Genomic DNA, 23578 nt, shown 5'->3' on the forward strand with positions numbered 1-23578 from the left:
CCAACTCAACTTTAAAAGTGAGCTTTAACTGTCAAGGGACTTTATCTGGCTGTGTAAGTGTACAAAAAGGAGTATACCAGGGATGTATTTTGGCCAGTGGTGGGATTCAGCCAGTTCGCACCAGTTCGCACCTGTTATTAATTTTTTGCATAGTTCAGTGAACTGGTTGTTCCCACCACTGGCTGCTCCCCCCTCCCCTCCTTCCCCCAGGGTTGCTCTTTGCGTGTGGGGGGAAGCTGCAAGGGCATGACTGGGAGCCGTGCTGATCATTGGGAAGCAAATGGACCAGCCACACAGATCAGCCAGGAGGCTGATCAGTCAGTTCAGTCAGACCTTCCAACTTTGTGAGATCTTTTTTCCCTGAGAAGTTGGAAAGTCTGACTGAACTTCTTTTAAAATGATAGTCACGTGGTCTTCTTTTGTTGTCCTGCATGCAGGAGAATCGAACTGGAAAGCAGGTTAGTGAGGGAATGGTGGTTATTCTGGGATGGTGTGGAAGTGAGGATTTTGCATTGTCTTTGCTTATAAGTAAGAACCACTAAAAGAGGAATGGAAAAATCCCTATCTGCAGATGAATGTTTTTCAGTCTTGGCAAGTTTAAAATGGGTGAACTTCATGCTGCTTTGGGAATTCTTGGAATTGAAGTCCATTCACCTTAAAGTTGCCAAAGTTGAGGAGCATGGGTCTACAATCCTATGAGTTTAGGATTTTCCATTCCTGTTTTATTTAGAGTTTGGTGCTATTAAATAAATCTGTTGGGGTTTCTTTAACAAATAGTGATTAAAGCAATATGAACCATTATTGGACTTTTTGTGAGAAACTGAAGTTAAAAGTTGATCTGGGCTTTGATGATTAGGTATGGGATTATGGAAATAATGTAGACAAATGTTAATCTTAGAGTAAGAGTTTGATAAATTCTTTACTTATATCTTTATCAAAGAAAGTTGGAAGTCATTCTTTTTCGGTTTTCCTTCTTTTCCTCTTTCTTACACTTTCACTGTTTTTCTTTCCTGAGCCTTTTCTTTTTTCAAATCTGTTTTTTATTGGTTTATCCCTTAGCTTTGTATTTTTTTGATTTATGAAGGATCAAATACTCAGCCATTGTAATTCTACATTCCTTATTTACAGAAATCATATGAAATTTAGAATGAAATCCACTGGGAGCCATCTCATATAAGCAGGCTCTGAGTCCCTCAAACCAAAAAGTGTTTATTGATAGAAGAGAATATTTGTAGCCCAGGGTTGAACTGTGGGGTCCTTGGTGCTCTCTGAGCTTGATGGTTTTCTTGCAGATGTTTAATTACCAAACTAGGTAACATCATCAGTATTAGAAGGGTGTGGAGTTTGCTCTTATTTTCATATACTAGTTGCTTACCCTGTCAGTGTTGCTTCTCAAACTGGGTTTTGATTGGTGCCAGTCTCTATACCCTCAGACAGAGAAGGGCTATTCTGCAACCGTCCCTCAAATATTCTTTAAATTACAGAGTTTCCCGGCATTCCTTTAGGAACCTCCGACATGCAAACTGTAGTTACTCATCCTAAAATGAATCCTCTTTACCTGGAGCTTCAAAATTTGCTGTTTGCTGGGAAGATGTGTAGCTAAAAGTCAGTCTACATTTAGTGTACATATGACTTTGGGGATATTTTTTCATAACCAACCAAAGTGTACTTTCTGTGCAGTTCACACCTCTTGCTTGCTGGATCTGGATATCACAAAGCAAAGTCCACATTTGTAATTAATCACCGCATCCAGTTTTGATTGGCAGAGTGCTGCAGGAGGCTGAGTGCTATCACGCCCCTTGGCCACGCCCACCCAGACATGCCCACCCAGCTGGTCATTAGGAAAGAGAACCAGTTGTTAAATTATTTGAATCCCACCACTGACCCTTCCTTTTTCAATCTTTATATTACTGTAATTTTTTTACCTTTTGCAACCCAAACTTGCATCCTCCTAATTTAGCACAATGCAAAATCCCAATACTTCTTTATGCTGACAACGACACTATCATTTCACCAATTGGACTAAAGGGAGCTATGCCAGCAATATTAAAATATTGTAGCCAAAATAAGCTGGTCCTCAATTTTGATAAATCAAAAATCCTAGTTTTTGCCAAAAGAGCTATTCAATACTCCTGGAAATTAGAAGGGCATAACCTAGAATAGATCAATCAATGTAAATACCATGGGGAAGTATTTATCAAAGGTACTTGGAAGGCACACCTGGACCACCCAATGAAATCAGTCTTTAGGTCCTCAAATGCCATATTTTTATTTTTTTATTTTTTGTAATCCAGCCGAAGACAATTAATTCCCACAGCCTTAATTTTTTTTTGAAACTAAAACATTGACACAAATTCTTTATGGGACAGAAACAGGATTTATTTATTTATTTATTTATTTATTTATTTATTTATTTATTTATTTATTTATTTATTTATTTATTTATTTATTTATTTATTTATTTTGAAGAAAGAATGTCTGGAAACCATACAAACAAAATCCCTGCAATCAATTTTAGCTTTATCCATTTGAGTATTTTTGCAATGCCCAGTTGAGAATTGAGACAGGAATGCCTCAAATTCAGGTTAGGGCCTAGAAGATGATGATAACTTACTGTAGAAAATTCAGTTCTTTCCATAGGGACTTGATACCTTTAGTCCGAATAGACTGGCCTTCTATTTCCCCACTGTTCTTAATCTTACTAGCACTGATGATGTTACCTAGTTTGGATAACTAAATATCTGCAATAAAACAATTAAAATTAGAGACGACAAAGAACCGCTTATTGTTCTTAATCTCTCTAAGCCAGACATGTCAAATTCAAGGCTCGTGGTCCAGATTAAGGCCATGATGTGTTTAGATCTGGCCAGCAGAGCTGCTCTGGAGATGGCAAGGGGCAGGCTCCTGCTGTCTTGGCCATCCCCAACCCAGCCAGGCACTCCCCCTAGGCCTCTGTGCCCTACCCCTTCCTCAACAACCCTCTCCTGCTGTCATCTCCATCTACTTAGAATTCAGTAAGGCATTTGACAAAGTAGACCACAAACAACTTTTTGGTAAGCTAGAAAAAAAAATGTGGGATAGATGGATTTGTAATTGGCTGACAAATTGAATTCAATGTGCAGTCCTTAAAAGAACTACACGCACATGGAGGGAGTTGGGCATTGGTTACCAGTAACTGTGAGAGGGATCTTGGACACAACCACGTAAGTATGAGCCACCAGCATGCAGCAGCAACCAAAAAAGCCAATGCAACCCTGGACTGCATTAATAGAGGGATAGAATCAAGATCACGTGAAGTATTAGTACCACTTTACAAAGCCTTAGTGAAACCTCACTTGGAATACTTGAGCAGGGGTGTACTAGAAGACCTCCAAGGTTCCTTCCAACTCGGTTATTCTATGTTCTATGTTTATTCCATGTTCCTTTATTTTTCCCTTTGTCTTAGCTAGTTAATAGCAAACAAAACAGGAGAAAAGTTGCCCTTCCTAAGTTAGTATGAGACAAGAGTATAGTGGCTTTCTGTTAAAAATAATGTATTTCAAATGGATCAGACCTTGAAACATCTCTCTCAGGTCAAATTTACATTTCATTCCTTCTGTGGGTTAAAAGTGTAAACTGAGAATCAATCTTTAGTTCTTCTTGTCTCTAAATGGAAATATTCTATTTAAGTGCTAACACAGGAGATCACAGTTTTCCATGATTTTAAGAGATTATATATTTATTGTATATCGATCTTAAAAAGTTGGGTTATTATCTAGTACAAATACATGAAACTTGTTTGGTAAACCTTTGATGTTTTCAGTAGTTGTGTAACACATGTCAGGACAGATCAAATTGCTATTGGAAAAGAACAAGGGCAAAGTTCAAAAGTCCTTTATTGAACAAAGCAGTCTGAGGATTCAGTAGAAAGAGTAGCTGGGCTCTGCCTACTGCGTTGCTTTGAACTATATGCTGCAATTATTTCAGTTTTTAAAATTCCTTGTAATTTTTATTGAAGGCTGCTTACTGAAAGGAAATGGATTGGACTGGAGTAATTTTAACTTTATTACTATTTATTCTTATGTTTCTTTTGAAAAGGGGCAGTTCCAGGAATAAGAGCTCCCCCAATCTCCCCCCAGGACCCAGGACTATACCCATTTTGGGAAATCTGCACATGATGGATCTGAAGAGGCCTCACAAAACAATGATAGAGGTAAAGCCTGATAATTAACAAGTCTCTTTACTGTTCTTGGTCAAAACTTGTTGGGATAGGACAAAAACCTGATAACTAGGTCAGGTAAGTCTGATGTGCTCCCTGATGGCACTTAATGTATATGGAAATGTTCAAAAAGTGGAGATTTAGCTGGTATCTGAATATATTTAAATATTCTGGAAGGATTATTTCAAGAAAATCTTTTTGTTAAGCAATCTAAAATGTTCTACTTGAATAAATAATTTTTTGAATATTTAGATTTGCAGAAATGTTCAAATCCCAAGGATCCTTTGGGGAAACATAAAAGCTCTTAAGCTTAAATGACTGGAGATGTACTTAGAGGAACTCCTACGTTTGCACATTTTAAGCAGAATTATAAGCCATTAAATTGATTTCTGCAGTGGCCAACACACAGCCAAAATTAAGGGCAGAACAAGAAATAATGGGTGGAAACTTGTTAAAGAGAGATACAACCTAGTAGTTAGGACACAATTGATCGATGGAATAGCTTGCCTCCTGGAGTTGTGGGTACTCCACTAGCAGAGGCTTTCAAAAATATATTGGACAACAATTTGACTGGGATGATATAAGGCTCCTGCCTTGAGTAGAGGGTTCGAATAGAAGACCTCCAAGGTCCTTTCCAGCCCTATGATTCTATGATTCACTGTATGTCCTGCACAGATGATGTTGTTGCAACATATTAGAACCCTTTTCTCAGCTTGAAAAGCATTTCTATTGTGAGGGTCTTTTATCATATAAGCATTTTTAAATGCTAAAAGTAGATCATATGAAAATTAAAAAATATAAAGAAGAATATACCATCAGAATTCTCAAGGACAAAAAAAAGAAATAACATTATATGTGTCTCTGAATTTTGACATGTAGTTCCTTAAATATCTTCTACATATGTGATTCTAATTATTGATTAAAATTGTCTCTTTGATTCCCTTCTATTGAATTCCAGTGGTCAAAAGAATATGGTCCCATTTTCCGCATCAAATTGGGATTCCAGGAGATGGTGGTGCTGACTGGCTATGAGACTGTCAGAGAGGCACTAGTGAACCAGGCCGATGCATTTGCAGATAGGCCCTTTATTCCCATTTTTGAAGAAGCAACAAAAGGTTTTGGTGAGTTATTTCATTTTGGATTGTAGTTGACAAATCTTTCAGATGTGTGATCAGTATAGATTTTTTCATTTGAGGTTTGCACCAGAAGAAACTCAGATGAAAGAAATAGCTTCTGAAAATCCAACAAGGATAAAAATCCAACTAAAACCTTTCTTGTGCCACTGTGACTTTGTCCCTCAGTGCCAATGGAGGTAATTTAAGAATAAAAAGCTTTGTCAATATTGTATCAAGCCCCTAGGCCTCACATGCTGCTCACCACCATGTTTCATTCTGCATATTGGCAAATTTGGGGGTGGGGGATGGGTGTTTGAGGAATTCCATAGGAAGGATTTCTGCCTGTCTCTCTCCTCATACACATGGTTATACAAACCTTTTCTTTGTACAATGTTTTCGCCAGTGTCTCTCAGACATTAAGGCTCTTTTGACCAGATAATACTCACTGGTGAATTTCTGCATTCTTAAAAGATACTGTAAATTTGATTTTAAGTTTTTTAAGTGTATGATGTTTGGACTATGCAGCAAAAAAGTGTTTGGTATATGATTTTTTGAAAAAATAATAATGTATTAAGACACCAGATGATTTGGAATTATAGTTTTGAATCATATTTGAATATTAGAAGATATTTGCATATGGAAAAATGATAATTACCTTTTTTTTTTTTTTGATAAGGTGATGCTGAAGGCTGGATACCAAAAGCATATGATAAAGAAAATGGAGCAGAAATCTTTAACACAAACTTTGAAATACCTTTCAGCCAAGTTCCTGGACAGACTGGATGAAACACTTGATCAGATTGATAGAACATATTTTAATGAAGGTGTAAAGCAAGAGTGAGCAAAGGATGATAAAATTATATTTTACCCATTTTCTCCTCAGGTATTTTTTTGGCTAATGGTGAGCACTGGAAAGTGATGCGACGGTTTACATTATCCACATTACGGGATTATGGAATGGGCAAGAGGACCATTGAGGACAAAATCACAGAAGAGTGCAGTGTCTTAACAAAGACAATGGAGACTTATGCAGGTGGGTCGGTATACTGTAGTGGAGCATCTCCTCCTGGGATAAATGAAGAATGGGAAATCATTTCTGTAGATTATATCAAATGACCAAGGAGTGTGTTGGGAGGTACCTTCTCTCAAACAATTCTTAAACCCATTGTTTTTTTCCCTATAAATATGCTTCCTTGTCTAACTTATGCTAAGTATATTTACAGAAATGTGACTTATGGATGTCAAAATGGTTCCAGAGAACTTGAATTGTTAATTCAGTGTAATACAACAGTCTCTCATCAATCACTTCTAGACTTATTCTTCTTTAGAGACTCCACTAAATCCTCTATTTAGAGTGGGTTGCAAGTCCTTCAACTAAGCATGACAATGTGTTGTAAACTGGAGTTCTTGCTCCTCCCTGCTTTCGGTCAAGCCATTTGATCTTTAAAACTTTAAAACAATAATTTAATGAGGATGCATTGCAATAAGTTTGCTAAATATTTTATCCTCAAGGATTTCCACAGTTGCAAAGAAAACATCACTGATGTATGGTCAGATATTATAGCTCTGATTCTGGAAAAATGAATTACCATTGAAATACTTTTTTCATATTTTTGATATAAATACTTCCAACGTTATCAGCACTAGCTATAGCTTTCTTTGAGCAATGCTCCCTTTATATAAGCTGATTTTGAGTATAAATGCAGTAGAAAACAGATTTCATCCTGGTTTTATTCACAATTTTTTTAATCTATCGTTTTGTCCAGGGAAACCCTTTGACGTCACAAGAATTCTCACTGCTGCTGTTGCCAACATCATAGTTTCTATTCTACTTGGGAAACGCTATGAATATGAAGATGCCACATTTTTACGACTACTGAAGATAATTAGGGAAAATACTCAGCTTGCGGGAAGCCCTGCTGTGTTGGTAATCTAATTTCATATTTGGCAAAGCATGTTACTTCTCATAGCATTGTTTTGATAAAAATGTTTGAGATTTCCATCTTAAAAATTCAAAATGTTCAACTTCCATTGTATGTGTTTTTCTTTATCATTCTTTTAGCTATATAATGTGTTTCCCAAGTTGGGGTTCTTTTTGGGTGCTCGTAAAACAATAATGAGGAATCAAAAGGAGTTCCATGATTTCATACGGACCACCTTTATAGAATATCTCCAAGACCTTGATGACAATGACCAGAGGAATTTTATTGAATCATTTCTTGTTCGGCAAAAACAGGTAAGGGATTATTTTACCCATATCTATTATTACCAATTTTTTAAAAAAATATTTTAAAATTGAGTCTCCATATATACTGTCTGCAGGCTGGTTAGGAGCTTTCTTTCAGAAATATAAAACAAAACAAATTTCCAAAGCCATTTTAATCATTCCCTCTTCATTACTTTATTTCAGAATCTGCAGCTACTTAAAACTACACCCAGATTGATTTCTCTCTCCATTAAAAATGCCCTAAATATTGATCCCTTTCTGTAGGAGTGGGTCCAAGTGGGGGTGGGAATGGGTGATCCCTTTGTGCCAATCGTTTCTCTTTCTGTGCAACTGTTTGATTTCCTTCTAGAAATCCAGTTAACTTGGGACAACTATAACCTCTCAGGGAGGCTATTACCCACATATGAAGTGTCCTCTTAGATTTCAGGAATATTGATCATGTGGGTAGATTGAGCTTTCTTACTAGTATTTTCTTTATACACTTCAGGAGAATATGAAGATGACGCATGATGGATATTTCCATAATGGAAACCTTATAGGTCTTGTAGATGATTTATTTAGTGCTGGAACAGACACAACAGCAAACACTCTGCGCTGGGCCATACTCCTAATGATGAAATACCCAGAAATTCAGAGTAAGTACTTTAATCTCATTGGCTTGCAATAAATATATAAAAATGACTGAAAAAGAATTGTTGGCATCTGGAATGTTACTTAAATGAAGGCAAAGTGATCAGCCAAGAAGTTGCCTTTCAAATAAGAATAAGAATGGAATGGAATGGAATGGAATGGAATAGAATAGAATAGAATAGAATAGAATAGAATAGAATAGAATAGAATAGAATAGAATAGAATAGAATAGAATAGAATAGAATAGAATAGAATAGAATAGAATAGAATAATTTAATTTCTATACTGCCCTTCTCCCAAAGGACTCAGGGCGGTTTCCAGCCAGGTAAAAACACAATAAAACATACAATATACAGTTAAAAACCCCTTTAAAAACCTATTCAATTTGGCCCATTAATTAAAATACACACTAAAACCATAAAAAACCCAATTAAAATTACTAATAGTTTTATGCCAGCCCTGCGCGGAAGAATAAGTACATCTTCAGCTTGCGGCGAAAGGTCCGGAGGTCAGGAAGCTCTCTAAGTCCTGGGGGAAGCTCATTCCAGAGGGTAGGTGCCCCCACAGAGAAGGCTCTCCCCCTGGGGGTCGCCAGCTGACATTGTTTGGCTGACGGCACCCTGAGGAGGCCCTCCCTATGGGAGCGCACAGGTTGATGGGAGGCAAACGGTGGAAGCAGGCGGTCCCGTAAATAACCTGGTCCTGAGCCATGGAGCGCTTTAAAGGTGTTAACCAACACCTTGAATTGCACCCAGAAGACCACAGGCAGCCAGTGCAGCTTCCACAGGAAAGGTGTTATATGGGAGCCATGGGTAGCTCCCTCTATCACCCGCGCAGCCGCATTCTGGAGCCTCCGGGTGCTCTTCAAGGGGAGCCCTATGTAGAGAGCCTTGCAGTAGTCCAGGCGGGAAGTGACAAGGCATGAGTAACCGTGCATAAGGAATCCCGGTCTAGAAAGGGGTGCAACTGGTGGATCAGGCGTACCTGATAAAAAGTTCTCCTGGAGACAGTCGTCAGATGTTCTTCAAAGGACAACCGTCCATCTAGGAGAACGCCTAAGTTGTGGACCCTCTCCACTGGGGCCAATGACTCGCCCCCAACAGTCAGCAATGGCTGCAGCTGACTGTACCGGGATGCTGGCATCCACAGCCACTCAGTCTTGGAGGGGTTGAGTTTAAGCCTGTTCTTCCCCATCCAGACCCGCATGGCCTCCAGACACCGGGACAACACTTCGACAGCTTCTTTTTTTTTTTTTATTCAAAAAGTTTTACAGAAAATTTTTCCCCCCTTTCCCCCCACCTCCCCTCCCCCCTCCCTTCACAACCCCCCTCCCCCCCCACTTCCCAGAATGAGCACAAGGTATAGTTAAAAATAAAACAAACATGCTAAAAAAATTTCATCCCAACTTAATTATACCCCTACAATCATCAATTCCTAACTACCCCCGAAAACAATCAAAAATAATACATCCCCCTAATTCTCAGAGCTCCTTCCATCATTCTATACTGCATCACCACCACTTGATCTTCATTTTTGTCCAATTTAATTTGCATTCCCCCCATTCTATTTTCTATTTGCTGATTTGACTGAGCAATTTCTTGCACCTCCTCCTCCACCACCTCCAGTCTTTTTGCCAAACCTTGGAAAGCCATCAAAATATCTTCTCTTATTTTTTTATTATTCTCTTTTATTTCCTCTCTTATTTTCTCATTATTATCCATTATCTCCTTAAACTTTTCTTCAAAGACTTTCCCTTGCTCTTTAATCAAATCTTCTAAAGCTGGTTCAGAACCCCTTCTACCCCCAGTCTTAGGTGGTTTAGTAGCCATTTCAGTTTTTAAAATTCACAAAATATAAGTCTAGAAACTTCTCTTTTCCCCTTTAAGTATAGGAGAGCTCACTTCACTTCATTAAAATCCACACATAACATTTCTTAGCTTCTTAGTTACACAGGCTGTTTAGAATTCCATTCTTCACTTTCACTCCCTTTCAGGCGCCATCTTAAAGAGTCAGTTGAAACAAAGAAAAAAAAGTTTCTCTTTTTAAAAGGGGTAGAAGTCAGGAAATCAAAAATACTTGCAATCCAGTAATTGTTCACTTGAGCTCATTCCGTCTGCTTATAGAAATCCATAAAGATAAGACAATTAGCAGAGATGGACACTTTCTTCTTTTCCTGCTTTTGCAGGTACGCACTGAAGTCAGAGCTTGGCAGGAATATTTACGGGACTCTCAACCCTCAGGGCTCTGCTTAATTAAAAACAAAGCCCCTGGGGAGGTCTACCACCACAGTCCCGCAGCTCTTATCTTTTCCCTTTCATCCAGGGAAAGAGATTAAAGACGGCTTTTCCTGGCTTTTACGATGTTCAGTACGGAGCCCCCTTAATTAGGAACTCAGCGAAGAAGGTGGCGCCACCGGAAGTCCAACACTTCGACAGCTTCGTTGTGTGGTTAGAGGTGGAAATGTACAGCTGAGTATCATCAGCGTACAGCTGGTACCTCACCCCAAAACCACGGATGATCTCACCCAGCGGCTTCATATAGATGTTGAACAGGAGAGGTGAGAGAACCGACCCCTGTGGCACCCCACACATGAGGTGCCTTGCGGTCGATCTCTGCCCCCCTGCCAACACCGTCTGCAATCAGCCAGAGACATAGGAGGATAACCACCGAAAAACGGTGCCCCCCACTCCTAAACTCCCCAACCGTCGCAGCAGGATACCATGGTCAATGGTATCAAAAGCTGCTGAGAGATCCAAAAGGACCAGGGCAGAGGAATAACCCCTGTCCCGAGCCCTCCAGAGATCATCTACCAACGCGACCAAAGCCGTCTCCGTGCTGTACCCAGGCCTGAAACCGGACTGGAACGGGTCTAGATAGAATAGAATAGAATAGAATAGAATAGAATAGAATAGAATAGAATAGAATAGAATAGAATAGAATAGCTTTATTGGCCAAGTGCGATTGGGCACACAATGCCGATGAATAAGGTCTCAGTATACATACAAACAACAAGTATACATACAAACTCCAAGCAGTGGTGGGATTCAGCCAGTTCGCACAACTTTGGGAGAACCGGTTGTTAACTTTCTGAGCAGTTTGGTGAACTGGTTGTTGGAAGAAATCATTAGGGCAGAGAACCGGTTGTTAAATTATTTGAATCCCACCACTGACTACAAGGTAATAATAACTGCAAGATTCCAATGGAGTAGGTAGTAGAAAAGATGGGAATGATGATGATGATGATATGATAACAACTTTACATGGGCATGCCTTAAGATGGGAACCATCAAGAAAGAAACAGAAGGTTTAATATTTGCCACTCAAGAACAACCACTATAAACTAATTCCATGAAAGCAAAGATACAAAAATCCACTGACAATCCAAATTGCTGACTTTGCAGTGACAAAGTTGAAACTGTTTCACACGCAATATGTGAGTGCAGCAAAACTGCACAAACTGATTACAAAGCTAGACTTGATTGAGTTTCTAAATTAGTCCACTGGTCATTATGTAAAAAATATGACAGACCTGAATCCAAAAAGTCATAGGAGCACAAGTGAAAAAAGTTATTGAAAATGAGAAAGTGAAGATCTTGTGGGACTTTTGAATGTTATTTGGAACATAACATGTCAGATATCGACTTCCGGTGGCGCCACCTCTTCGCTGAGCTCCTAATTAAAGGTGCTCCGCACTGAACATCGTAAAAGCCAGGAAAAGCCGGCTTTAATCTCTTTCCCTGGATGAAAGGGAAAAGATAAGAGCTGCGGGGGTGTGTAGTGGTAGACTTCCCCAGGGGCTTTGTTTTTAATTAAGCAGAGCCCTGAGGGTCGATGGTCCCATAAATATTCCTGCCATAAGCTCCGACTTCAGTGCGCACCTGCAAAAGCAGGAAAAGAAGAAAGTATCCATCTCTGCTATTTGTCTTATCTTTATGGATCTCTTTAAGCAGACGGAATGAGTGCGAGCGAACAATTACTGGATTGCAAGTATTTTTGATCTCCTGACTTCTCCCTTTTAAAAAGAGAAACTTTTTTTTTCTTTGTTTCAACTGACTCTTTAAGATGGCGCCTGAAAGGGAGTGAAAGTGACGAATGGAATTCTAAACAGCCTGTGTAACTAAGAAGATAAGAAATGTTATGTGTGGACTCTAATGAAGTGAAATGAGCTTTCCTATACTTAAAGGGGAAAAGAGAAGCTTTTAGACTTATATTTTGTGAATCTTAAAAACTGAAATGGCTACTAAACCACCTAAGACTGGGGGTAGAAGGGGTTCTGAACCAGCTTTAGAAGATTTGATTAAAGAGCAAGGGAAAGTGTTTGAGGAAAGGTTTAAGGAGATTATGGATAATAATGAGAAAATAAGAGAGGAAATAAAAGAGAATAATAAAAAAATAAGAGAAGATATTTTGATGGCTTTTCAAGGTTTGGCAAAAAGACTGGAGGTGGTGGAGGAGGAGGTGCAAGAAATTGCTCAGTCAAATCAGCAAATAGAAAATAGAATGGGAGGAATGCAAATCAAATTGGACAAAAATGAAGATCAAGTGGTGGTGATGCAGTATAGAATGATGGAAGGAGCTCTGAGAATTAGGGGCTTGAATGAGGAGAAAGGGGAAGATTTAAAAAAAATTTTATCAGAAGCTCTGGCTGAACTTATTGAACTTGATCCACAAGAGGTTGCTTATCAAATTGACAAAATTTATAGAGTTAATTCCTGGATTGCTAGGCAAAAGAAACTTCCTAGAGACATTGTGGTTTATTTTTTGAAAAGAACAGTGAGGAATCAAATTTTGCAATTTGCTTTTCAGAAAAACTTGAAAATAGGAGAACAGGAGCTGAAGGTCTTGAAAGAGATTCCTCCCAAGATGTTAAGGGATAGAAAGGACTTTACATTTTTTACACAAGAACTTAAGAAATACCAGATTCAATTTAGATGGGAGGTTCCAGTTGGTTTGACAGTGTATTATCAAGGAAGAAGATATCGTATTGACACAGTGCTTAAGGCCAAAGATTTTCTTTCCACCGTGCTGAAACTTGAAGTAGAAATAATATACTTAAAGGAATGGAAAAAATGGATTGACTATATTCAACGTAGATATCAGACTAAGAGTTATCAGACTGTTTTTGAATGATTATGATGTATTATTCTTGATTGTTTTTGGGGGAAGTTAGGAATTGATGATTGTAGGGGTATAATTAAGTTGGGATGAAAATTTTTAGCATATGTTTGTTTTATTTTTAACTATACCTTGTGCCTGTCCGGGAAGTCAGGGGAGGGTTGAAGGAGGAGAGGAGGGGAAAGGGGGAAAAAAATTTTGTAAAACTTTTTGAATAAAAAAAAAAAACAACATGTCAGATATCACGGTTGTTGAGGGCCGAAACATACAGTTTATTGACATCGCGGTACTGGAGATGCCAGAGGAAAAAAAATGGAAAAAAATCATGAAATATCGCGACCTGGCCATCGAAACTACACGGCTATGGCTGAAACATGTAACAGTGATACCCATTGTCATCGGGGCACTTGGTACCATGTCCAAGAATTTTATAAGATACATCAACAAATTGCAGCTTCCTGCAATAACACCAGCGGAACTGCAAAAAACTGTGCTACTTGCAAACCAGCCCCTGTCTCAGGCACTTTGGACAAAGGGGGAGGGTATAGTTGGCCCTCCTGAGCCTCTCTCTGAACTGCAGCCCACACTCTTCCACTCCCTAAGCCCCCGAGTCCCTGCACCGGTTGGCTGGTGGCGAATCCAAAAGTCCGATGCAAATAGTACTTTGACAAATGGGCCATAGCAAAAGGTCTGAGATGGAAGGGCTGTGTTGTGACCCAGGTTCCTGGGCCCGGACTCCTGGACTCGTTTGATTCAGAAAGTGAGGGAGAAGACCTGGCAAGGCCTGCTTTTCCTGTGCCCTCTCCCTCCCTGGCACCCACCCAAAGGGAGGAGGAGGGGCCGGCAAGGCCTGATTCTCCTGGGCCTTCTTCTGATTTGGCAACGCCCCCAAGAACAGTTTTGGAGTGATGCAAGACTACGCAGACGTGACCGGCGCGCGCAGCAGAGGAAGCATTGGGACAAAGCCAAAGAATGATGGTCATGCAGTGACATCTGCAGAGACTATAAAAAGGAGGTGGAACTTCCTGGTTTTTTGTCTTGGACAAAGCAGTGAATTTGCATGGGCAAACTGTATCAATGGAGGGAAGAATATATTCGTGAGTAATTCTGGCCTTATCTATAATTTCCTCGTTATCTCCAAAGACTTGGCAGGCCTGTGGGTAGACGTGGCCAGAACATTTATCTATGTAAATAAATTAGAAAAGAAGGCCTTTGATTGATTCTTTGTTGGGAGTATTGGGGGAGGGAAACAGAACAGGCTGTGGCCAAAGTGCCACAGGGTAAAAGACTGGGAGAGGGGCAGCAGAGGAGAAATGTTTGTGGCTTATAATGCAGAGATGAAAGCCTTAAGGAGAAACAGGCAAGGCGAAGGTTTCGAGCCGAAAAGTCCCATTCCACTTCCAAGAAGGCACACTTCCTGGAGTCCCACTAGATACCTTTAATTTATGGACCTAAAGTGTGCCCACTTGCCCAATCTCACAAGCACTCAAATTGCACTAAGAAACCTATTACAAATAGTCCAGTGGGCTCACATGGGCATAATGATGCACGCAAACCACTATATATCCTGTCACATACTGGGCTGGATATAATCTCTGAGTGGTCTGCAAGACTTCCAGGTGTAGAGTAGGTGAGAATAATCCATTTGTAAAGAGAATAATATATAAATGACCGCTTGAAGGGCATTCATCTAAGGATCACAATCAGTGACTATTGTATCATTCAGAATTTAAAATGTATGCATTAACTTCCCCTTAAAACAAAATTCAAAAAATGAATCATCTTGATACATAATATCCTTTTGTTCTCCCAGGTAAGGTGCAAGCAGAAATTGCAAGAGAGATTGGTGATATTCAACCAAGGACTGACCACCGAGTCAAAATGCCTTACACCGATGCTGTAGTTCATGAATTGCAAAGATTTGCTAATATTGTTCCCTCCAATATGTCTCATGCAACCTCCATGGATATAACTTTCAAAGGCTTCTCTTTCCCCAAGGTGATTAATCTGAAACCGCTGTATTATATGAGGTCTAGTCTGTCGTGTTAGGTGGGTAGAAAAAATTAATTAAATTCCATTTAATTAATGGAATTGGCTAAATCAATTGTAAGACCACAGACTGTTATCTTATTAGAACACTTTCCATAGATGCATCTCTCAAGGTGCTAATGGGAGATATTTTTCTTTGGCATCTGGCATTCTGAAACTGCCCCACCTCTTGATTCATGAGAGGTACTTTCCTCTCTTGCTCTATTCTTTTATTTCTTCCTCATCTTGGTTTATTACTTTATTTCCCCTCCTTGTCTTCAGTAAGCTTTTATTATTTTTTGTGTCCTGCATTTTCTTGATATTTTTTTCTTATATTTTTCCCAAAAATTTAAAAAGTATATAATGTGCAATATTCAAAATCCTTCATTTATTGTTATTTTCATTTTTAATATAATCCAAATTTATTTTATAGCTAGACTTTGACAAGAAAACATTGGCAATTCCTCTCAAGGACAAAAGAAGTAGATGTTCCATAACAAAATAACCATAGAAAAAATTAAGATCTTTCCCACAATAGAGAGTAAATAGAAATAGAAAATCCCCATTTATTTAAAAAGAAAAAGAAAAAAGATCAAAAATATATATAAAAAAGAAAAATGAAACAGTTCTTTTAAGAGCTAATATAACACAATCCTTGCAGTAGAAATCTGATGCAAATAAAAATCGAATCAAATCAGGAGTGAAATTATCAAGAAGAAAGTCTTTGAACGATAGGTTGCCATGTAGCAAAAGCAAAATTGTTTGATAACTCCAAAGCAAAGCAGGAAAAAGAGATAAAAAGTTCACATTTATAGTCTAGCAAAAGGTGCATAAAATAAATCAGTGTTCAACCAGATGGTTAATTAAAAATGTAAATCAAATGCAAAAAAGTGATGCTTAAAAACCAAGGTGTATCTAAAGAATACACTGACGGGAAAAGATGGAGATGGAAATATAGTTTTAATATATTTTTTAAACTGAATATTGCCCCAAGCCCAATACACACTTTACAAAATCTCTGGATTAATTTCCACAGCCATGCATTAAATGGACATACTCCTTTCCATATCTTTGATCTGTTATTTTTTTTTAATGTATGCTGATCTCTCCATGACCAAAGAATATTGCATTTAACAAGTGAGTGCCGTATTTAACAAGTGAGTGCCGTAAGCATTTAACAGTGAGTGCCGTACCATGTGCACTAAACCAACAGGTGGCAAGAAAGTAGGGGCAGTCAACACAGGTTATGTAGATAGTAAACACAAGATCAATCCAAATGGACTCAAATGTCTATACACCAATGCACAGAGTATGAGGAATAAACAGGGTGAATTAGAAATCCAAGTAAATGAGGGTAGATATGATATTGTTGCCATTACGGAAACTTGGTGGGATGAAACTGACAAATGGAACATACAGCTAGAGGGATATAAATTATTTAAAAGAAATAGACCAAATAAAAGAGGAGGTGGAGTTGCACTATATATAAGAAATAACTACATCTCTACAGAAATAGAGCACAACAATGATGAAAATCATCTTGAATGTATTTGGGTCAATATAAAAGGGTGAAAACGATATTGCCATAGGTCTATACTATAGGCCACCCAACCAAACAGAGGAAGTAGATGAACTTTTGCTAGTCAGCTAACTAAGGTATGTAGGAAGCACATCACAGTAGTAATGGGGATTTTAACTACCCTGACATCAACTGGGAAACAAACTCTGCACCAAGTGGAAGATCCAACAGGTTCCTAACAAACCTAGCAGACAACTTTGTTTCCCAAAAATAGAGAAGGCGACAAGGATCAGCTATATTGGACTTAATTCTCACTAACAGAGATGAAATGATAGAAGGTGTTGAAGCTACAGGAACCTTGGGGCAAGTGACCACGCAATATTGGAATTCAACATTAAGCAAATACAAGTAGTAGAACAAAGTCAAACTAGAGTCTTGGACTTTAAGAGAGCTAATTTCAATAAACTTAGAGAGAGCTTGAGAAGGATTCAATGGATGAGAATCCTCAGGGGGAAAACAACTCAAGAAGCTTGGGAACTTTTGAAAAGTGAGATTATAAAAGCACAGTCTAACACAATACCAATGAAGAAGAAAATAATAGATCTCAAAAGAAACCAGCATGGATGCATAAAGAACAATCTGACAAATACAAAGACAAAATGGACAAATATAAAAAGTGGAATGAGGGGCAAATAACTAAGGCAGAATATCAGCAAATAGCCCGAGCCTGTAAAGATGAAGTGAGGAAAGCTAAGGCTCACAATGAACAAAGGCTAGCGACAAAAGTAAAAAATAACAAAAAACGCTTCTTCCAATATGTTAAAAAAAGAAAAAAGTCAAGGAAACAATTGGCCCATTGCTGGGAGAAAGTGGCAAGAAGGTGACAAGCAACAGGGAGAAAGCAGATCTACTTAACTCATTTTTTGCATCTGTCTTTACACAAAAGGAAAAACAATCCAACCTATCAAAAACAGCACTACAAAAAACAGATTAGAAACACAAGTTAAAATAGGGAAGAAAATGGTAAGTGAACACCTGTCTACCCTAGACGAGTTCAAATCACCAGGACCGGATGGATTACAGCCCAAGGTTCTGAAGGAACTGGCAGACGTGATCTCAGAACCACTGAACTACATCTTTCAAAGATCCTGGAGCACAGGGGAGCTGCCAGAGGACTGGAAAAGAGCTGATGTAGTTCCCATCTTCAAAAAAGGAAAAAAAGACAGATCCAGGAAACTACAGACCTATCAGCCTGACCTCAATACCGGGGAAGATTCTGGAAAAGATAATCAAGCAACGAATCACCGAACACCTAGAAGCAAACAAAGTAATAACCAACAGCCAACATGGGTTTGTCAAAAACAGATCATGCCAGACTAATCTTATTGCATTCTTTGACAAAATGACAAAATTAGTAGACCAGAGGAATGCTGTCGATATAATTTACTTGGACTTCAGTAAAGCATTTGATAAAGTAGACCATAACCTACTACTAGATAAAGTAGAAAAATGTGGGTTAGACAGCACCACCACCAGATGGATTCGTAACTGGCTGACCAACCGCACTCAACGTGTAGTCCTCAACGGAACTACATCCACATGGAGGGAAGTATGCAGTGGAGTACCCCAAGGCTCTGTTTTAGGCCCAGTACTCTTCAACATCTTCATCAATGACTTGGACGAGGGATAGATGGGGAACTCATCAAATTTAGATATGAGCCAGCAGTGTGCAGCAGCTGTTAAAAAGCCAACACAGATTTAGGCTGCATCAACAGAGGGATAGAATCAAGATCACATGAAGTGTTAGTAGCATTTTATAATGCCTTGGTAAGGCCACACTGGGAATATTGCATGCAGCTTTGGTCGCCACGATATAAAAAACAGAGGTTGAGACTCTGGAAAGAGTGCAGAGAAGAGCAACCAAGAGGATCAGGGGGCTGGAGGCTAAACTGTATGAAGAACGGTTGCAGGAACTGAGTAGGTCTATTATAACAAAGAAGGACTAGGGGAGACATGATAGCTGTGTTCCAATATCTCAGGGGCTGCCACAAAGAAGAGGAGTCAGGCTGTTCTCCAAAGCACCTGAGGGTAGAACAAGAAGCAATGGGTGGAAACTGATCAAAGAAGCAACTTAGAACTAAGGAGAAATTTCCTGACAGTTAGAACAATTAATAAGTGGAACGACTTGCCTTCAGAAGTTGTGAATGCTCCAACACTGGAAATTTTTAAGAAAATGTTGGATAACCATCTGACTGAGATGGTATAGGGTTTCCTGCCTGGGCAGGGGGTTGGACTAGAAGGCCTCCAAGGTCCCTTCCAACTCTGATGTTATGTTATGTTATGTTATGTTATGTTAATATTGTGAAACCCTGTGAAATAGTTTAAAAAACCAATAAACTTAAATCTCTTTTTTTGCCATCTATGCTTTCTTCCAGGTCGGAGAATATGTGCAGGTGAGAACCTGGCCAAAATGGAGATCTTCCTCTTCTTTACCAGCCTCTTGCAGAAATTTACCTTCCAGCCACCCCCAGGAACATCTAAAGATGATCTGGACCTGACCCCTGGTGTTGGATTTATCTCCACTCCTGTGCCGTACAAGACTTGTGCTGTGTTACGCGAATCTGACACAAAAAATGATAACAAGTTGTTTACTCAGTCTTGAATTGCCTTCATTTTGAGAGGCACAATTTAACAAAGAATCCAGTATTGTCTAAGTTTCATGTGTTGTTTAGAAGATGAATGGTAATAACCTATAAATTCATGAAATGTAGATTCTGATAGGAAAGAATAAAATCAGGAAATTCTGATCAAAATATTAACTCTGGTAAGAAATAAGATTCAGCAACATTCAAGAACTTCCTTCCTAGCCACCCTCACCCAGTCACATGACCACCTAGCCACGCCCACATAACCGGTAGGGAAACCTCATGCAGGATTAAAAAAAAAGAATAAAAAAGGGGCTGCTGTGTATTGTTTAATGGGCTGCTGAACTGGACATGCCCACCCAGTCACATGACTACATAGCCACACCCACCAAGCCACACCCACAGAACCGGTAGGGAAAAATTTTGAATTTCACCCCTGATGCAGATGTTTAAAATTTCAGAACTGATCAATGGTCAGATTCAGCACCAGAGAAAAACTTAAGGGGGTTGCTAAATGACATAGATGGAAATATTAAAAGCAAAGGAAAAAAGACAGGAGTAAAGTGATTTGAATCAATACAATGAAGGGTTGCTCTGGGACATGTAATATCCAGCTTAACACAAGGAAATGTCTTACATTTAACAAATTTGAAGAAATTGATTGCTTTGCAGTTGTGCGTCATATTCAAGAAAAGTTACAAAGCATAGTGATTCCCAATCAGCTTATTTATTCACAAATTTGTCATGCCATCTCAATTATCACAATTCTGGGTACTTTACTAAAAAAGAAGTCTGGAGAACTAATGCCAGCAAAGCCAGAAGCCCAAAATTCCCCGGTGGTTTCTTCTGGCATTTCATCTACCAGAGAGACCCCTGGGATTTATGCACAATCACAAGTGGTATTGGAGCAATCCAGTCCAGGGCCTTGTTTACATGCTTATTCCAGGCAGTGTCAAGAATCACAGGCAAACTATCCATCAGCTCTCTGGGACAAACCTCAGGTTTTTTCTGCAATTCTCTAGAAGGATAAGGGGTGATATGATAGCAATCCTCATAAAGTATATTCAGTTGGCTTTGCCAGCTTGGTAATTATTACGTAATAATGATGTTTATATAATGGTATATTAGTGCTTTTCAAATTTTCAAATTGTAGACTTACATTAACATCCTTTTTAATTTTTAGCTAACTTGACTATAGAATAGAATACAGTGGAGCTGGAAGGGACCTTGGAGATCTTCTAGTCCAGCCCCCTGCTCAAGCAAGATGTTTGTATGTTTGTAAACCTCCTTTTAATCTGTTTTTGTTCATTATATTCTTTTCTAGATTTTCTTTGTACTTGCAGAAGAAATAAATTTAAAAAGGTAATTAAGATGATACTTTAATTTGTGGAGTAATTAGATTCACGAGCTCTGTGTAAAACTGCATGTATACATGTGGATGAAAAGCTTTGTATAAAAAGCCAATTTGGTCTAGTGGTTAAGGCACCAGGCTAGAACCCAGGAGGCTGTGAGTTCCAGTCCTGCCTTAGGCATGAAAGCTGGCTGGGTGACTTTAGGCCAATCGCTCTCTCTCACCCCAACTCACCAAACATGGTTGATGTTGTGGGGGAAATAGGAGGAAGAAAGAGTATTAGGTATGTTCGCTGCCTTATATTGTTTATAAAAATAATAAAGGCAGGAAACAAATATCAATCAATCAATGAGTTTAATGGATGAACATTTGGTACGCTTCATTTGTCACTCCTTTGAGTCATGTCTAAACACAAGGAGGAAGGGAAACATAGGAAAGTTTCTCCTCCTTGCTGGAGACTGACTGCTTCACCTGCCCACAGACTCCTTCTGTGCAGCCGAATGGGCAATAAACACAAAAAGGATGGGGCAAAGTTTAGTACATTCTCTTCCATTCTACCTCCACATATGTAGCAATCCAAGGGTGCAATAATGATTAATAAGAATGCATAGGTGTAAGATACATATTGTGGGAATGTGTGGGAATCAATTAAACAAAGAAAGTAACACGATCTCTAGTATTTGATTCACCCACTGGTGTTTTGTGAAACGCAATTCCCTGATCTCTGTGTTACAAAATCTCTCTTGTTTTGAGTAGAACTTGCACTATATCAGTCAAAGCTAGAGAGCAGAATCAAGGACTAAGAGAGGAACCTCTAATACTCAGAGAGTTACTAACTATGTTTTCATGAGTAAAGGACATATTCAAGGATGAGAATGCACAGCTTTTTCCAGTGGTGGGATTCAGCCAGTTCTCTCTGGTCCGCGCAAATACTGGTAGCGGTGACTGCAGGAGGCTCCGCCCATCTGCCCAGACGTAATGCGCAAGTACTGCACATGAGCAGAAGGCTGTGTGCATGCACAGAGGTGGCATGTGCGCTCATATTTGTGAACCAGTATGAAAGATAAGTGAATCCCACCTCTGGCTTTTTCCAAGAAGCAATGAACTAAAGAGAGCCTGTCTTCTGAAAGAATTCAATCTCACTATTTATTTCATTCTGCAAAAATGAAAAATACTTCCTTAATTTCCACTTGACTGATAGGCAAGTGTTTTAGGGTTGACCACTGGGTGAAAACTTCTAAGGAAGTTTGGACTGGAAGTTGGAAAGATGCCTTGGAGGGGGGAAAGACACTTCTAAAACACCTTCTAAAAATTACAGCTTTTCCGGGGATCATTTGTTAGCCATGGATTCCCAAATAGATTCATGTTTAAGGACCTGCTTAAAGTGCATCAGTGCCTACTCCAGTTATACACCCTCTTTGAAACCAGAGGCCCATAATAGGCATAGCAAAGGTTTCAAGCTTTCACCTTAGCTGTTGCAGAGAAGAATGTCTCTCCTCTGTCTTGGGCAAAATTGATGGATATGTTCCATCAAAAAAATAAAAATCCAAAGGCGGCAGCATAGGGAACAGATGCTTTCGACTTTAGAGATAAAAACTTGTGATGGAAAGGCTAAGTGATACATTTGTTAAGTGAATCAATGTGGTTGTTAAGTGAATCAATGTGGTTGTTAAGTGAATCAATGTGGTTGTTAAGTTAGAACCGGTTGTTAAGTGAATCAATGTGGTTGTTAAGTGAATCAATGTGGTTGTTAAGTGAATCAATGTGGTTGTTAAGTGAATCAATGTGGTTGTTAAGTTAGAACCGGTTGTTAAGTGAATCAATGTGGTTGTTAAGTTAGAACCGGTTGTTAAGTGAATCAATGTGGTTGTTAAGTTAGAACCGGTTGTTAAGTTAGAACCGGTTGTTAAGTTAGAACCGGTTGTTAAGTTAGAACCGGTTGTTAAGTGAATCAATGTGGTTGTTAAGTGAATTTTGCCCCATTTTACAACTTTTCTTGCCAGATTGTTAAGTGAATTTTGCCCCATTTTACAACTTTTCTTGCCAGATTGTTAAGTGAATCAATGTGGTTGTTAAGTGAATTTTGCCCCATTTTACAACTTTTCTTGCCAGATTGTTAAGTGAATCAATGTGGTTGTTAAGTGAATCAATGTGGTTGTTAAGTTAGAACCGGTTGTTAAGTGAATCAATGTGGTTGTTAAGTGAATCAATGTGGTTGTTAAGTTAGAACCGGTTGTTAAGTTAGAACCGGTTGTTAAGTGAATCTGGCTTCCCATTCCTTTCTTTGTCACAAGGTCTCACAAGGTGACTCAGACACTGCAACTGTTATAAATATGAGTTAGTTGCCAGGCATTTGAATTCTGATCAAAATATTAACTCTGGTAAGAAATAAGATTCAGCAACATTCAAGAACTTCCTTCCTAGCCACCCTCACCCAGTCACATGACTACATAGCCACACCCACAGAACCGGTAGGGAAAAATTTTGAATTTCACCCTGATGCAGATGTTTAAAATTTTTAAATTCTTTCTCAGTTTAAATGACAAAGTAAAAATAGAATCCTGAATTCTAGTGCTCTGAAACACATCTGAAAGAATCTAATTCGGTCATTTGAAGGCCAAGCCCTTGAATTCAACTACTGTCAGTAGTTTGGCCCTGATTTCATTGTAAGCTGGGCAGTGGAGGACAGAGGGAATAATATTTTCCCCTTGACAGACTACACAGAAATAGAGAAATGTTATTCAACAGGA

The 23578-nt window shown here is 38.9% G+C and overlaps 2 protein-coding genes across 2 annotated transcripts in view; both read left to right on the forward strand.

The window, feature by feature from the left end:
• Nucleotides 1-3898: 3898 nt before the first annotated feature.
• Nucleotides 3899-12402, forward strand: LOC131198485 (cytochrome P450 2K6-like). The gene is made up of 7 exons (XM_058183188.1): nucleotides 3899-4192; nucleotides 5157-5319; nucleotides 6197-6346; nucleotides 7080-7240; nucleotides 7376-7549; nucleotides 8028-8175; nucleotides 12233-12402. Exons 1-7 carry the CDS (start codon nucleotides 4016-4018, stop codon nucleotides 12241-12243), a joined length of 984 nt encoding a protein of 327 aa, XP_058039171.1. The 5' UTR covers nucleotides 3899-4015; the 3' UTR covers nucleotides 12244-12402.
• Nucleotides 5286-23578, forward strand: part of LOC131198475 (cytochrome P450 2K1-like) — a 95341-nt gene continuing 77048 nt past the window's right edge. The window contains exon 1 of the mRNA XM_058183177.1: nucleotides 5286-5313. The gene's annotated coding sequence lies outside the window, so the exon portion shown is untranslated. The remainder of the gene's footprint in view (nucleotides 5314-23578) is intronic.

Source organism: Ahaetulla prasina, chromosome 1, assembly GCF_028640845.1.
Source record: "Ahaetulla prasina isolate Xishuangbanna chromosome 1, ASM2864084v1, whole genome shotgun sequence".
Lineage (NCBI taxonomy): Eukaryota > Metazoa > Chordata > Lepidosauria > Squamata > Colubridae > Ahaetulla > Ahaetulla prasina.

Bases quoted from the DNA above. Each gene is read 5' to 3' on its own strand.
- LOC131198485 (XM_058183188.1), top strand. From the start codon at position 4,016: ATGGATTGGACTGGAGTAATTTTAACTTTATTACTATTTATTCTTATG. The intron at 5,320-6,196 runs GTGAGTTATTTC...TTTTCTCCTCAG, and splicing joins AGAAGCAACAAAAGGTTTTG to GTATTTTTTTGGCTAATGGT. The intron at 7,550-8,027 runs GTAAGGGATTAT...TATACACTTCAG, and splicing joins TTCTTGTTCGGCAAAAACAG to GAGAATATGAAGATGACGCA.